Raw genomic sequence first — 14581 nt, 5'->3', positions numbered from 1 at the left:
AAATTTAATGGGTCAGGTTCGTGGACATTTGTATTTAACGCAATTTTCGACTTTAGCCAAGACCAATAATTGTAACGAACAAACAAAGGCAATAGTGTCGCGTCGGTACTCAGTAATTGTTTTCAGATGTGGCCTCAAAACTTAATAATTTCAGTTCCGAACGCTAACCATCTGGTATCTGCAGACTCGGAGCTTCACTTTCGCCACAGTCAAGCCATTATTTTTACATTCATTTTTTTAAAGAGTCAATAGGAAAGTGACTGCATCCCCCGCTTCATCTATGGAGGCAGCCCCAAGAAATGGAGGTTGCTAGCACCTTTACATTGTGAAAGCACTCTAAAATAGTCTGTCTAGCAGTCAGGTCCTGCTCTTATAGTAGAGATACGCCCTACTTGTATACATACAACGTTCTTACTTCTTTCGCCTTCTAGACATCGATGTAATTGTTCATAAACTAGTTCAACCATAACCGCATCCTCAACGCATTAAGTTGCCGCAATGGTGGCGTTACTTAATCGTCGCAACGTATAGCCGACGTTGTAACGCACCGAAATATTGATGAATTCTTAAAAACAGCACAATTCCATATTTGGGTACTATTACATATACGCCCCGTATTTTACTATACGTTTCTTATCGAATAGATTCCGTAACATGATTTACCGCTTGTCGCATCAGTTTATGTATAAGATACAGAAACTAACTTGAGTTTCATGCATCTTACGTTTGGTCGCGGAAATAAGAGTCCCAGAGTTAATAGCTTTATCATCTGTGATAAAATTAATGTCATTAGGAACAATATTTACTTATTAAACGAAATAAGAAGAACTGTTTGCTATTTCAGTTGATTTGTTATCTAACGACTAACGTCTGCGCCGTCATTCAGTTATGAGATATCAAATGATTCTTCGAAGACTACGATCTTACTAATGCAGATTTATATTGTGTTACGTAGCTTCGGTATGAGAAGGCAAAATTTTATCATTATTCTGGTTTAATTGTTTGCTGTTTCCCTTTCTCGAAAATACGGATAAACTTCTGATAGGAGCATGCGACCAACGATAACGAAATCGGGCGTTGGCTAAGAAGAAGAGGAGCGAAACAGAAATACGAAATTTTAACTTCAAGTTAAGTTTTCTTGTAACTTCGAGTTAACTTTTCACCTAGTTTTCAAGATAACAATGAAACACTCTGTCTATTGCTATTACTACAATCAATCCTGGGCATATCTACGCGTACTCGACGTTATGTAAGTTTGGATTCTCCACTTCTACCAGCAGTTGGTAAACAACCTACATAACGGGTGAGCTTGTAGAAAAGATATCTTTTGCACAGAAAATAGATAGCTTGGAATTTTTGAGATAATTGATATCGCCAAATGTGTTAGTCATCAGATATACTAAGCAAACCAATGACAATTTCACTTACTAACTTTAAAGAGAACCAGTAGAAGAGACTAACTAGTTCAACATTAATTTCACTTATTAGCAAATTTAAAAATATAATATTAAAACTAGATTCACAGGGTGATTCAGGGGACTGTAACAAATTTTTGTTCTGGTTCAAGTTAGGAAAAAATATTACAGGAGAAAGATGAATAGTCTTAAAGTGGTCATAATGTGAAAGATATAGTTTTTTTTGTAGGTGGACGTCATGTAAAGATCATCGACGATTTTCTAAATCGATACATAGATTTTTTCTCACATATATCCAACCCTTTATTTATTCTGCATAAAATAGTGTTAGAGCGAAATATTGAAAAATTAACGCTTTAAAAGATTTTTTTTAACAATTTTTTCATAATATTCCATTACAAACTCGATAAAATGTAAAATATTTTCAATAAGATGATGAACATTAGCACACAATGCTAGGATAGTTACGTAATTTTTTACACTTGCACGTGACGAAAATTATTTCAGCACATATTTTCCAATACCGTAGCCATTAACTACATAGTTCAGGTTTATATATCGCGGGTAAACAGAGCATTTTTAGTAAAATAATATGATTTTATAAAATCAATTTTTTTACAACAAACATTTGGTTCGCCGATGTAATTTCGATATTTCCAAAGTATATTAATTGATATTTATATTGCATTGAATTACGTAGGGAATACATAGAATAAATTCTCTCCAATTAATCTTCCGCTTGTAAAGAAAAGTGTATAATTTCGGAAGAAGATGTATGATTATTCGAGCCTTGCGCTTCAATTAGACCACTTTCATAATTAACACTGAATGAATTCCATATAATGTTGAAATTACAACCACCATCTAACGGTTCATTTTTGACGATATTGTAAAAATTACATTGAATAAATTTAGTTTAAAATAATGTGGTGTAAAATAACTGATAAACTCATATTTTTTAAATGTTGACTTAGACCACTTTCATAATTATGGGCACATTTGTTCTTTTATTTCTTCTGGAGTTGCTTGTGGTATACCTTTTCTTTAAAGTGACCCTAGAAGAAATACTCGACTCGTTTTTATAGTCGCCGGTCGTCAACGACTATAAAAACGAGTATAATAAATTTCTATAATTTATTTATATAATAATAAATTTCCATTAATCAAGACTAATAAAATTATAAATTAAAATGTCGCATAATGTAAAAATATTTGTTAATTTATTCAAATGCGATTCATTAAATATCTCGAAACAAGAAATATATGACTTAGACCACTTTCATAATTATGGGCACAAATAAGAACTTCGAGTGATTACATCAAAGGAAGAACTTTTTTATCAGTTCATCAATCTTTTACATTGATAAATGTTTAGAAGTTAAGAGTGAAAATTTCGAGCATTTGTTATGATTTCTTTAAATAAAACAAAATATCTCAGAACAAAATAATGTCATGATTTTAATAAAACAAAACATTATCTTTGAAATAAACTTGAAAAATCACCTAAATATATTAAAAAATATCGAACGTATAGAAAAATGTTTTCAACAAAAGTTGTACTTCTTTTATTTAGAAAAACTCAGATCTAACTCGAACACCTTGTAGATGGGCAATAGTCAAGCTACGAGAATGAAAATGTTTTTGTCATCTTCTGGATAAGTTTGAATGAGTCAGCAACTTCTCTACGTGCCGTGACTTGCATCAATAGATGATATCATTTGATACATTGTCGTGGTTTAAAAAAATTAACTATGCTTATTTTATTCATGAAAATATTTAGTATTATTAAACGGTTAAGTTAAACAGTAATCGCGACTTTAGAGCCATAAGCTAGACACAAAATATCTTAGCATACCAAACGTCGTAAGAATCTTACAATAATTTCATATTTCGTCTTTCGTTCGGCTCTAGGCGGATCTGCGACTGACTAATAATGACTTGCGATTTTATACACGTAAACCAGTAAATTCTCTCCAATTCCTTTTCAGTTTTTAAACAGAAATGAACAATTTGGGACGAGGAGATACTATTATTCGACTTTCGCAGCTTGTTTTTTTCTAGTTCTTGACAATCGATGGCTATAACAATGAGCTGCAGGACTCGAATAATCTATAGGTAATGTAGGCGTGTGATTAAATAAACGCCAGTGAGTGTATGTACCAATAATACGATTATATTTATCAAAACTAATAACAATTGGCTAAAATGACAATGATAAACGATAACAAAGAAAAACCGGCATATATTAAAGACAAATAAGTACTAATCAACGCAGCGTGAAAGAAGTCGTAGTGCAGGGGGTCTAAAACCCGGCCGTCTTTCAATAGTTTCAAATCGACTGACATTCAGGGCGTTATCTTTGATTCGTTCGGCTAATATTAAATCCAATACTATGCATGGTCGGGTCACTTGTGAGCGGGCTCTCCTTACCTGATGGATAAAGTCCTCGACTCCCATATCGCCAGTGCCTCTTGTTTCTCTAATCTTTCTTAATAATTCAGATAGGCTCATTAACTCATCGACTTGGTAAGTTGACTCACCGGGTCGGAAACATCGGAACAACGAGCTATCTTGTTCTCTGTTTCCAACCCGTTCCTCATCTGATGTGACGTCACTGGCCGGTTGTTGATGTGTCAGACGTGGCTGTTAGACTAGGCCTTCGTCTTCCGTTACCAGCCTAAGAGTTATTCTTCCTAGGTCGACTGCTACCTTCTGGCGTTTTAATTCTCTTCCTTGGTGTAAATCGCGAGTTTTATTATCATTTCGCGTATAGCTTTCATCTCGTTCATCTGGCTGGGAGATGTAGCCCTCAACGGTGACGCGGCTCGCGACATATTCGGCAATATAGTATAAAATAGGTGTATTCCAATAACCGAATCGTAATCGGTTTCAGACTTCGCATCCGTAGAAGATAATATGGAATTTCGTGGTTCGCGATAGCGTTTAACTCTTTGCGGTCCGCGCAGATTTCGCGAGCTTCTTATTCGCTTGGTACTGTTTATTTTGAATTTTGTCGAATCCTTAATTTTCGTGATTTCCTTATGAACGGTATTCCTTATCTATTCGTCATTATTGTTCCAGTTAAATGACATTGCGTATTAATTAATTTTTAGCCAAGTATGATGGTAGTATAGAGTCTATCGATGAACATTGGAGTTCGTATCTGGGTCGAGTCACACTCGACATAGCACCGCTAAGGGTTAAATGATGAATCCAGAGTTATTACCTTGATCGAGGAATTCCTGGCTCGATGGAAGGTATCCTATCGCTACGTAATGGTCCCTTGCCTGTTTGTGCTTCGCTCTCCTGGACTTCGCAAAATGATCCGTGCCGTTGATCGTAGATTGATCGTAGTAGACGGATCCTGGCAAGATCGCCAATTTGTTACGCACGATTCGAAAGGACTCACGTTTCAAAAAGTAGCTGGCAAGCTGTGTGCCCTGAGTGTCGTCTAGGCGGTCGCCGAGCTGGAGAGGTGCAGGCCGCGACCTTCTTGCACCGAAGATTAAAGGAGTACATTGGGGGGGAGGTCTGTTACTCCGCCCTGGACGCGGCTGGTTATCAAAGGAAGCGACCGGACCAGCGAGGAGCATGCCTGAGGTCACAAAACAATTGCGCCCCTGTCATGAAGCAATCAGAACCCTAAATTTCTCGCCATCAAGGACGAACCATTTTCCGCATCCTGATTTTTAAACTTCCTTGTCAGTTCATATTTTTACTTTCCACTTTTCCTTCCACCTTTCTGCAACCTCTCTAATAAAAGGCGCTCAATAAGGAGCGAGCGACATTATATTGCACGATACCAAAAGACTTCGACATCGCGTTGACAGACATGACTACTTGTACCACATGTAACAACTTGCCGTTGACTCTACCAATCATTGTGTAGCCTTAACGTTTTAAAATATATGTATTAACATTAACCATCGGGCATTGGTTTAATTATTCGTTTCCGAAACGGCGGATGCTGAGATTCAACTAATACCGAATCTTCCATCCAAGCGCAAACACGAATATTTAGGACTGCACCTAGATTCAAAACTCACCTGGAAGCATCATATCAGCAAAAATATATAGCAAATAACAGCGAAAAAAAGATATGTACCGGTTAACAAGTCGACAATCGAAACTATGTCCCAAAAACAAATTACTAATTTACAAAACCACAATGAAATCAATACGGACCTAAGGGATACAACTATGGGGAACAGCAGCAAAAGGCCACATCATAGAAGTGGAAGCCACAGAGTCAATAATTCTAAGCTCTGTATCAGATTCACCGTAATCCGCAAAAGACCTGCAAATCTCTTCTATCGAGGGAGGAATACAATGCATGGAAGAAAGATATAAAACAAGGACTACAAACCATTCCAATCCACTAGCTATACACTGCACAATCCCAACATCAGCAGAAGATTGAAAAGAAAGCATCCGTTAAACCTGCAGGCACAGACCACATAAAAAACACCTTTAAGAAAACTCAAAATCTAGAATTATATACATATCAATAAGATAAGTACGTGGATTCTTAATAATACAGACGCCAAAAAGAATATTTTTAAAAACAATTAATTTATTAACGCTATAATTTCTCGAGTTATTCCTGCTCGAAAAATTATTCCACATCTATGATTCCATCAGTTATTTTCACTAACATATTAAATGGCGAAATAGCCAAGAGAGTGTTTCACCCTATTTCTAATTAATGGAATTATTATAAATATTTGAAAAGTCAGAACTAACAAATTTATTATTGAAAGATATTCGATTAAATACTACGCAATATCGAAATCAGTGTTGACGGTTACTTTCAGGCAACCGTCAGCTGTATGTTATTGTTCAATCAGTCAGCGCGTTCTTGTCGTTGAAAGCAGTCGTATTTCGTAATGTGCTCGTCGCGAATAATCTCGCGAAGTGTTCTAAACCATAGGACTTCTATGGATTACTGCTGACCCTTGGCCCACCCTGTGGTCACTAGTGACCATCGTTGTGATCAGTAATGGTCATTCCAACGGTTACCAGTGGTCATTCAAGTGCTTATCAGTGGGCATTTCAGTGGTTATCAGTGGTCGTCCAAGTGGTCATGCCTGACCCTGACCATCCTAGTGGTCACTTGTGGTCATTTTTCTAAATTTACGCTACCTCCTATCTATACTTCTTGTTGCTGCCTTTTCTTCTGCTGCCTTCCTTTGCTGTGACAGCTGCTTCCCAAGCCAACGTTACATCAAAACGTGAATTGCACGTTTTTCTTTTATAAGTAGCATTCTCAATATAACGAGTACAGTGGCTTACGTATATGCATTGTTGATTGGTTAGTGTACTCGCTACAGTAGTAATAATAGTCGTAGTAGTAGTAGTAGCAGTATTTAGGCTGACTTTGCCGCCGGATCGGTCAGCCCAGTTGGACACATCCGTTACAATAGCGTTGCGAAATAATCGCGTTGCTAGCAAATGTGTTTATCTATCAGAGCTCGTGCCGCAGCTGCAACCCTCCGCATTATGACATTCGCGATGTTTTCTTAGAAATTCTCGAAATAGTAATTATGGAGTCGCGTAGACAAATTAGTTATTTGTTAAAGCGTTTATAAGAAAGGGAGCCATAACGAATTCCGGCTTCGTTTTGACTCCCTTTTGAGTCTCCAGTACAGCAACTGGTACAACCTCCACGTGGTGAGACTCGGGCAATCGATGTAATTTCCGATTTCCAAGCAGTTGTAAATTCGTTTGGAATTAATTCGAAATCTGTAATTACATGGAGCTAATGGCTGTAATGTGGTGATGGGTACTTTTAAGTATTAAGTAGAATTTTATTTTCTTGTGTACATTGCGTTACTTCTTAAGGCGTTGCATTAATTATTAAGGCTTTGCGTTAATTATAGCGTGTTCTTAAAAATAGTTCCTACCAACTAACGTGCTTAAAACTAACTATACTAAGACTAGAGAGACGCGTAGGGAATTTTTCTACGCACGTGACATGGCGCCACTAGAATGTGGAGGTCCACTAAAGTCACTATATATATATATATAGGTGAGGTCGCGTATTAAATGCTTGTGATCACTCGAGTGGGTTCTCTATATTTCATTAACCAATGTATAAGTATTAACGAATGTAGATATATTAACTCATGACGACGCGCCACGGTTCCGCACCACGTGGTGGAATTATACTTAGGTTTTTGAAACGGGAGGCACACGTGTTTCTCCGACGGAAGACAATGTAGAAGTAGAAAGAAAGAAAGGAAGAAAGGAAGGAACAAAGGGAAACGGTCAGAAACAAATTCGAAACGGTACGCGCGAACTATGTACCATGAAGTATGTCAACTCGCCTCGACAACCCGCGCTGCGGCGGTCGAGTGCGGAACTACGCATCCGCCACAAGAAAAATACGCTTGAGCCACCTAGCGATGGAAAATGTTATTATTTAAGCTTCGCCCGGTAATCTACCAATGAGTTGTAGCGGTTTGCATTTCGCCTCTGTCAGCCGAGCAATCTGTTACATTCAACTATCGGTTAATATTATTTTACTTTTTATAAATATTATGATATTTTTTATCAATGCATATACAATCCTAAGTGATTCATTTGTAATAAATAATCAATCCTATATTTAATAACTTTAACATGTTACGACTTATTTTACATATACATTACATTTACAGTCCCATAAGTATTCGTACCCTCATCGCTTATAAGAGAAATTTGTTGAAATCAAGGGACGCATATAAGATTTTGCAATAAACTTTTTATTATGAATGAACACGTGTATAAAGTTTATTTATACCAAATTATAACAAAATTGATTGACTAATAACAAAAATATATTAACTTTACTCCTCGTAATATGTAATAATAGTCCCCAAAAGTATTCGTACCAGTGTAGATTTTGTCAAAAAATCGCATATTAGAGTAGCTTTTTTACTTTATATTAATTTTTTTGTATTTAGTGGACCCAACTTTATGCTTTATTATATCGTTTAATCGATTTAACATATTTTTACCAGTTTTAATGTGATGTTTGGTTCAATACTATTCCAAACTTCCAAAATTTTGTTTTTTTGTATCTGTTTATTGAAAATTTCATGCTCGTGTAGTCTTTTATCTATTTCCGCCCATAAATTTTCTATAGGATTTGTATCTGGACTCTGAGCAGGTTTATGTAAAAAATGGGGAACGTGATACAGTATCCACTCACAAACAATCTGAGCAGTATGCTTCGGGTCGTTGTCGTGTTGAAAATAGTAGTCATCTTCCAGACCAAGCTAAACCGCACTTGAGTGCAGATTTTCTTCAAGTATATTGTCATACTTTATCTTATCCAAAATTCCATCGATAAAGACAAGTTTGCCCACTCCGGATGCCACCATACAGCCCCACACAGTTGGTTGTACACTTTTTAATTCTAGTTCTGTATTAGGCTTTCTCGAAACTTTTCCTCTTCCTTCACATCCGAAAATATTAAATAAAATAATAAAAAGTTTATTGCAAAATTTTACATGCATCCCTTGATTTCAACAGATTAATCTTATAAGCAATAAGGGTACGTATACTAGTATACGACTGTATAATGGTAGTGTATAGCCAATTTCTCCACTAAGCTAAATGAATTTTAAATTTAATTGTTATTAAAATGCATTGTGTAAATCAGTTTTTTTCAATTTTTTTGTTGGGGCTGCGACCATCAGGATGGTGGCGAAAGACTCGAGCTGTTAGGCAAAATCGACTATCGATAAATTTGTCCAAAAGTTGGAACGTTTTGCCACTGGACCGATTGGCGTTGTACAGACATTGCTCTGAGTTTCACATTTTCAACGCCAAAGGCGCTACAATTGGCTAGGTATTCAAACAATAGTTTAGAATAGGTAAACAGATCACGAGAGAGAGAGAGAGAGGGAGAGGATTTTCACGGAATCTTGGATAAGAATTTATTTAGCGAGACTAATCGAGCCATAGAGGAAGAATCATTTGTCATATTATATGTATAACGAATTCTCCGTGAAGATACCTGTGGCTTTGTCTTCGTTTTTTTAATACCCTAATTTTACCATAAACACTGTTTTTAGGCGATTCTTCATTGCGTTTATGAGACTGGGTTGTGGCGATTGATACGAACATTTGGAGAGGAAATATTAAAAAATTGGCTGAAAAACGAACATTACAATATCTGTTTATTGTTGAACAATTAATCTTTGTCGAATCTTCTTCAATAATGTACACTTCGAGATAAGAGAGAACTGTTGCATTAGTTTCTAGGAATTCAATTTCTGTAGGTGTTTAAGAATAACCTGAAAACAATGTTATGTAAGTTCAGTTTCCATTGATCTGATCTGCTGCAATGCGTGGACATATACATATAACGCCACTGCGTTCCTCTCTCTTTCAGTCTGTTCATTGTGAAGTTAATGTGGCCGCGCGTATTGGCTTCTCGTTCCCAAGTACTTTTTCACTATCCGAGCAAGATGCATACGATATGTGGCATCGATTCGTCGTATGATTTTCGTATCTTGTATCTACATATCATATTGTGCAACGCATCAAGTCATATCCCTACTCCGGCAATTAGATGTGTTTGCCATTTTGGGGCAGAAGCTGGGATCCTTGCTACAGTGATACCTAACACTCTGCAAGATTCTCCAGCCGCAGCACGCTCCCTTAACAAGAATAGAATCAGAAATTGCTTTGCCCCGATTGGCTGACGATTCGATGCTATAACAAGATTCTGTGCAGACTGGATGCGCGATAAAATAGTGAGAATGCAAGCGCTTCCTTAAAGAGGAAAAAAACGGTGCAGAAGTTGAGGTATCACTGTATCTCTGATAACAAACTTCTCCGTTGCCGTAGACGTGCCTGCGATGAAAATATGTGTTAACTCTCGCGACAGTACAACTACATAGTTAACAGGCAAGTAGCCTTTCACTTGGTGTTTCATATTAAATTGTGTAGACGTAAAATATATCGGAAATATGTTGAAGGCATTATTTCATGCAAGTCCTTGGCTTGAAAATACATTAACATCTCTCTACTTCAGGGGTATGCTGATTTCTATTATCACTTTTCTAAATACAACCGCATTACTTTTACGTGTAAGTATATGTATACCCAGTCGCTCGAATCTGCAGTGTCAGATTTTGTCCAATGCCTGTTACTAGTTTTTGTAACCAGATTGGCAACAGGTTTGGTATGATCTTGTTAGTTCAGACCTGTTATCAAATGGAGGCAAAACCGAAACAAAATCTGCGTAGCTAATCCGATGTCGGAAAAGCAGTAGAGAAAAAATAGATTCTGAATTTTTGTCACTTAAATGTTAAATGTACGCGCGTGCAGGATGTTTGGCAACAGATGGAGAAATATTAGTAGGAGAGGTTTCATGACGATAGAAGATAAAAATCAAGAGTAGAAACATTGCGATTTCTATTGCAATCTTAAGTGGACAAATTTATTGAATGGTTTAAGGATGCAGGATCTACTTGGTTTCCACTTATGTACATATCTTGTACGTACATGCCGTCATTAGGATATGGTGCGCAGACTCTGTTTCGTTTTTGCTCCTAATCTAAAAACAGGTTATATTACTACAGAATCTGCCACCGTTACCAGGTTACGGTTCTGCTAATAGGCTCTGTCTAGAAAACCACCGCGAAATACGAAATGCAAAATCATATGGCTATGGATTTGTAGACTGCCAATCTGCAGCGAATTGTGTGCAAAATAACATCTGAATAGGTATAATTCGATGTATTAGTGACGTCACTATGCGCCACCTTCAACGTATAGCAGTAAAACTTTATTTGTCAATATCTTGAAAACTACTAATTCGTCGAAACTACTAATATTTTATATCTAGGATCTTCTTCCACGCATCCTCCAAATTTTATCTCGATCAGCGGTAAATCTCTTTCGAAAATACCAACCCGAAAATTGTATTTATGTAAAATGGAGCTATATTTGCAATCCTTAATAACTTGAACTTTAATAAAAACAAACCTATACTCTGTACTGTTCAAATTTATACTCTCCCTGAGATGCGAGTTATCAATGCTTTACCGTACATTATTGTCGCGATATGAGACAAAATTTTGAATTAATTTCTTTTATTGTTCTAGCTAGAGCTCACTTCTCTGCATCAAATACCATTTCCGCGTTAATTCAACAGTCTAATATGAAGGTTCGAATATTACCGGCGCTTCAAGATAATTATATGTATCTTGTACGTATTAAATGAGTTAAATTGATATAATTTTTATATTTATTTAACTTTATTTTTTAATTTTGAAGATTATCGACGAAGCAACGCAGGAAGCTGCAATCGTCGATCCAGTAGATCCCGAAACTGTTCTGTCCGTTGTGAAAGAAAGTAACGTCAATTTGACTAAAGTTTTAACAACCCATCACCATTGGGATCATGCTGGAGGAAATGCGAAATTATGCAAAGAAATGAGTAACTTGCAAGTATATGGAGGCGATGATAGAATCGAAACGATAACAAACAAAGTGAAACACGATGATACTTTCAATATCGGAAAACTTAAAGTCCAATGCCTTGCAACACCGTGTCATACTACCGGACATATCTGTTATTATATTACAGGAAACGAAGATTCTCCTGCAGTATTCACTGGTAAACATACCATAAATTATACATACACACACGTAGATGCTAATGCGAGTATATTAATTCAAGTGTAATCGATATTGTTGAATAGGAGATACACTTTTTACTGGCGGCTGCGGTGCATTTTTCGAAGGTACTGCAGAGCAAATGTATAAAGCACTCATAGAGATTTTGGGATCATTACCGAATGAAACTGTAAGTATATGATTATACTAGTGATCTTTATCCCCAATTATGGTATATATAACATATTTAATTTAATCGATTAATTGTTTGGTACGCTTTTACTTTCATTCCGCGAAGCAATATCTTTTGGATCATCTTTACACCGACGCACCTTTAATTTTCTTGTTTTGTAACGTTTCTTTAAAAATAGTCTATGCTTGAAGAAACTGTGCTAGGTACAAACACCTGTATAATCAGATAAATTAATTTTGTATCGATTTATATAAATTAATAAGAGAGGTCATGTTCTTCTTAATTGATAATTCGGAAATCTTCAGAAACGTATACGATAATATAAGAAAGAAATAGAAGCGTTTGTGTTTAAGAAATAACTATGTTTTTAATATTTTACAGAAAGTATATTGTGGCCACGAGTACACAGAAAATAACTTAAAATTTGGAAAACATGTGGAACCACAAAATGAAGCTATTATTAAAAGAATTGAATCAGTCCGTATTCAGCGTGAAAATTTTCAACCTACCGTACCTAGTACTATTTCAGAAGAAAAATTAACGAACCCATTTATGAGGGTAAACCAACAGTCGGTAATGGATCATGCGAAACAAACAGATCCGATCAAGACAATGGCATCTCTTAGAAAAGAGAAAAATTCTTTCAAAGCATAGATTTATTACTGTTACAAAAGAGGCAACAGTATTTACATAATCTTCCGTTTGTTAATACAAAATTTATAACTTGACAATACAAGTGTCTACCTTACGTACAAGCACAAATCGATCCATCTTATTCATACTGTATATTGGATCGCTATACATAAATATTAGAATATGTGCAAATATTTGATTATAAATTACGTATTTACAAATAATATTGACCATAAATACAAATACTACGTTATATTTAAAGCCATTTGATTTGGCGCGTCTTCCGACTTTTTATTATAAATTTGCATTTCAGCAACATATTTTTCTTTGGATCGTTCGTACATGTCATAATATACCTGAAAAATATTGCAGTGTTAAAATAAAAAGAAGAAAACTGTAATACATGGACAAATATAAATAATTGTTTCTTGGACACATACTTTTTTATCTTCTGAACTTAGAGATTTCCATGTAGTCGCGAGTTGCCTGGTAAGTTCTTGTTTGCTCGGTTCAGGTTCTCCAGCTAAACGTTCCATCACACGAGGCCTTTGTTCTTGACAGAATTGGAAAAATGGGTTTGCTGGTCTTTTCGGCGCATTTGGATCAGTTTTCGCACCTTTTCTTTTTGTTCCTTTCTTTGTTCTCTCATCTTTAGAATTGTGACCAGAGGCCTTATTGCCTTTCTCTTGCTTAGACGTAGCTTGAAAAACATTATTCTCTTCGAGAACTCCCATAGGTGCTTCACGCCAACGGTCACCATGCTGATCCAAACGATCGATTAAAAATCTGTAACGTGTTACATTATATGTTAGAAAAAAATATGTTCTAAAATATCCACTGAACTAGATAGGAATTAATTTAGAATAACTTTAATATGAAACGTAGCGTTTCAACGACCATTTCAACACACATAACCTATAGATTAAACTAACTTCTTTTCCTTTCTCGTGCGTTTGAGAAGTTTCCTCACTCTTTGAACTCGATAAACCAATCTTTCGTTCTCCTGCAATCGAAAACAATTCGAACGAACTTAACAACACAAAGCTGGTATGAAATGTTTAAATTACAAAAATTGATTTTGAACCTGCTGCAGAACTTCGCATCTATCTAGTAGTAATTGATACTTTCGTTTGTAAACATTGAATTCCTCTGGTTCTACGTCGTATTCGGATTCGTCTGACATTTCAACAATATGTAGCAATTAAATTCAACTAATATCTTTCAGCATTGTTTTCATACGTTGTCAACAGTCCGCACACGCTTATTTACTGTAATAAAACTGCGGTTCACAGGTGGCGCTAGTTGCAATAATTAGCATGCAAAGGAAAGAAAATTATAGAAGTTTTGAACCATGCTCGAAAGAAACATTAGATATATTAGAATAGATGGAATAGATTTATCACAGTTTGCTTTTCAAAGCAAATCATTCGATTACGTTGTAAAATCTATTATGTAGAATAAGAAATGAAATGAAAAGATGTAATCAAATTTAAGTAGATGGCAAAATAATGAAGAATTTGTGGAATTTCGCGTAAGGAACAAATTAATACAGAATTTAAAAATTCAATACTATTAAAAGTTCAATCAAATTGTCATCGCACACATTTTTATAAATTTATATTACTTTTAAACATATTTGAAAGGTTACACCTCTAATATAGACATTAAAAGTTTTTCCATTGAAAATCTGATTTCAAGTTGAAACTATCTTTTTCCTTTTTTTTTA

General features: G+C 35.7%; 2 protein-coding genes across 9 annotated transcripts; one reads left to right on the top strand and one right to left on the bottom strand.

Annotated features, from left to right (window-relative positions):
- The first annotated feature begins 6280 nt into the window (after window positions 1-6280).
- LOC144470054 (hydroxyacylglutathione hydrolase, mitochondrial-like) lies at window positions 6281-13288 on the top strand. Of its 8 annotated transcripts, none has more exons than XM_078180851.1 (6): window positions 9634-10313; window positions 10441-10495; window positions 11516-11619; window positions 11688-12030; window positions 12116-12219; window positions 12604-13288. In XM_078180851.1, the coding sequence occupies exons 3-6, from the start codon at window positions 11572-11574 to the stop codon at window positions 12874-12876; spliced, it is 768 nt and encodes a 255-aa protein (XP_078036977.1). In that variant the 5' UTR covers window positions 9634-10313; window positions 10441-10495; window positions 11516-11571; the 3' UTR covers window positions 12877-13288. The 8 variants fall into 8 exon arrangements, with proteins under 8 accessions (XP_078036981.1, XP_078036977.1, XP_078036979.1 ...); XM_078180854.1 differs by lacking the exons at window positions 9634-10313; window positions 10441-10495 and adding exons at window positions 10588-10905; window positions 10991-11135; XM_078180855.1 differs by lacking the exons at window positions 9634-10313; window positions 10441-10495 and adding an exon at window positions 6281-6653.
- LOC144470055 (uncharacterized) lies at window positions 13081-14148 on the bottom strand. Its single transcript, XM_078180857.1, has 4 exons — window positions 13940-14148; window positions 13788-13858; window positions 13296-13641; window positions 13081-13211 (listed from the first exon to the last, which is right to left on the bottom strand). Exons 1-4 carry the CDS (start codon window positions 14036-14038, stop codon window positions 13101-13103), a joined length of 627 nt encoding a protein of 208 aa, XP_078036983.1. The 5' UTR covers window positions 14039-14148; the 3' UTR covers window positions 13081-13100.
- Window positions 14149-14581: the final 433 nt, after the last annotated feature.

The sequence above is a fragment of the Augochlora pura genome, chromosome 5 (genome assembly GCF_028453695.1).
Source record: "Augochlora pura isolate Apur16 chromosome 5, APUR_v2.2.1, whole genome shotgun sequence".
Taxonomy (NCBI): Eukaryota; Metazoa; Arthropoda; class Insecta; order Hymenoptera; family Halictidae; genus Augochlora; species Augochlora pura.
This window is presented reverse-complemented; position numbering and strand designations above follow the sequence as displayed.

Bases quoted from the DNA above. Each gene is read 5' to 3' on its own strand.
- LOC144470055 (XM_078180857.1), bottom strand. From the start codon at position 14,038: ATGTCAGACGAATCCGAATACGACGTAGAACCAGAGGAATTCAATGTT. The intron at 13,642-13,787 runs GTTAGTTTAATC...AACACGTTACAG, and splicing joins CGCACGAGAAAGGAAAAGAA to ATTTTTAATCGATCGTTTGG. The intron at 13,212-13,295 runs GTATGTGTCCAA...AATATTTTTCAG, and splicing joins TAAGTTCAGAAGATAAAAAA to GTATATTATGACATGTACGA.
- LOC144470054 (XM_078180849.1), top strand. From the start codon at position 10,376: ATGTTGAAGGCATTATTTCATGCAAGTCCTTGGCTTGAAAATACATTA. The intron at 11,620-11,687 runs GTACGTATTAAA...TTAATTTTGAAG, and splicing joins AAGATAATTATATGTATCTT to ATTATCGACGAAGCAACGCA. The intron at 12,031-12,115 runs GTAAACATACCA...ATTGTTGAATAG, and splicing joins TTCTCCTGCAGTATTCACTG to GAGATACACTTTTTACTGGC.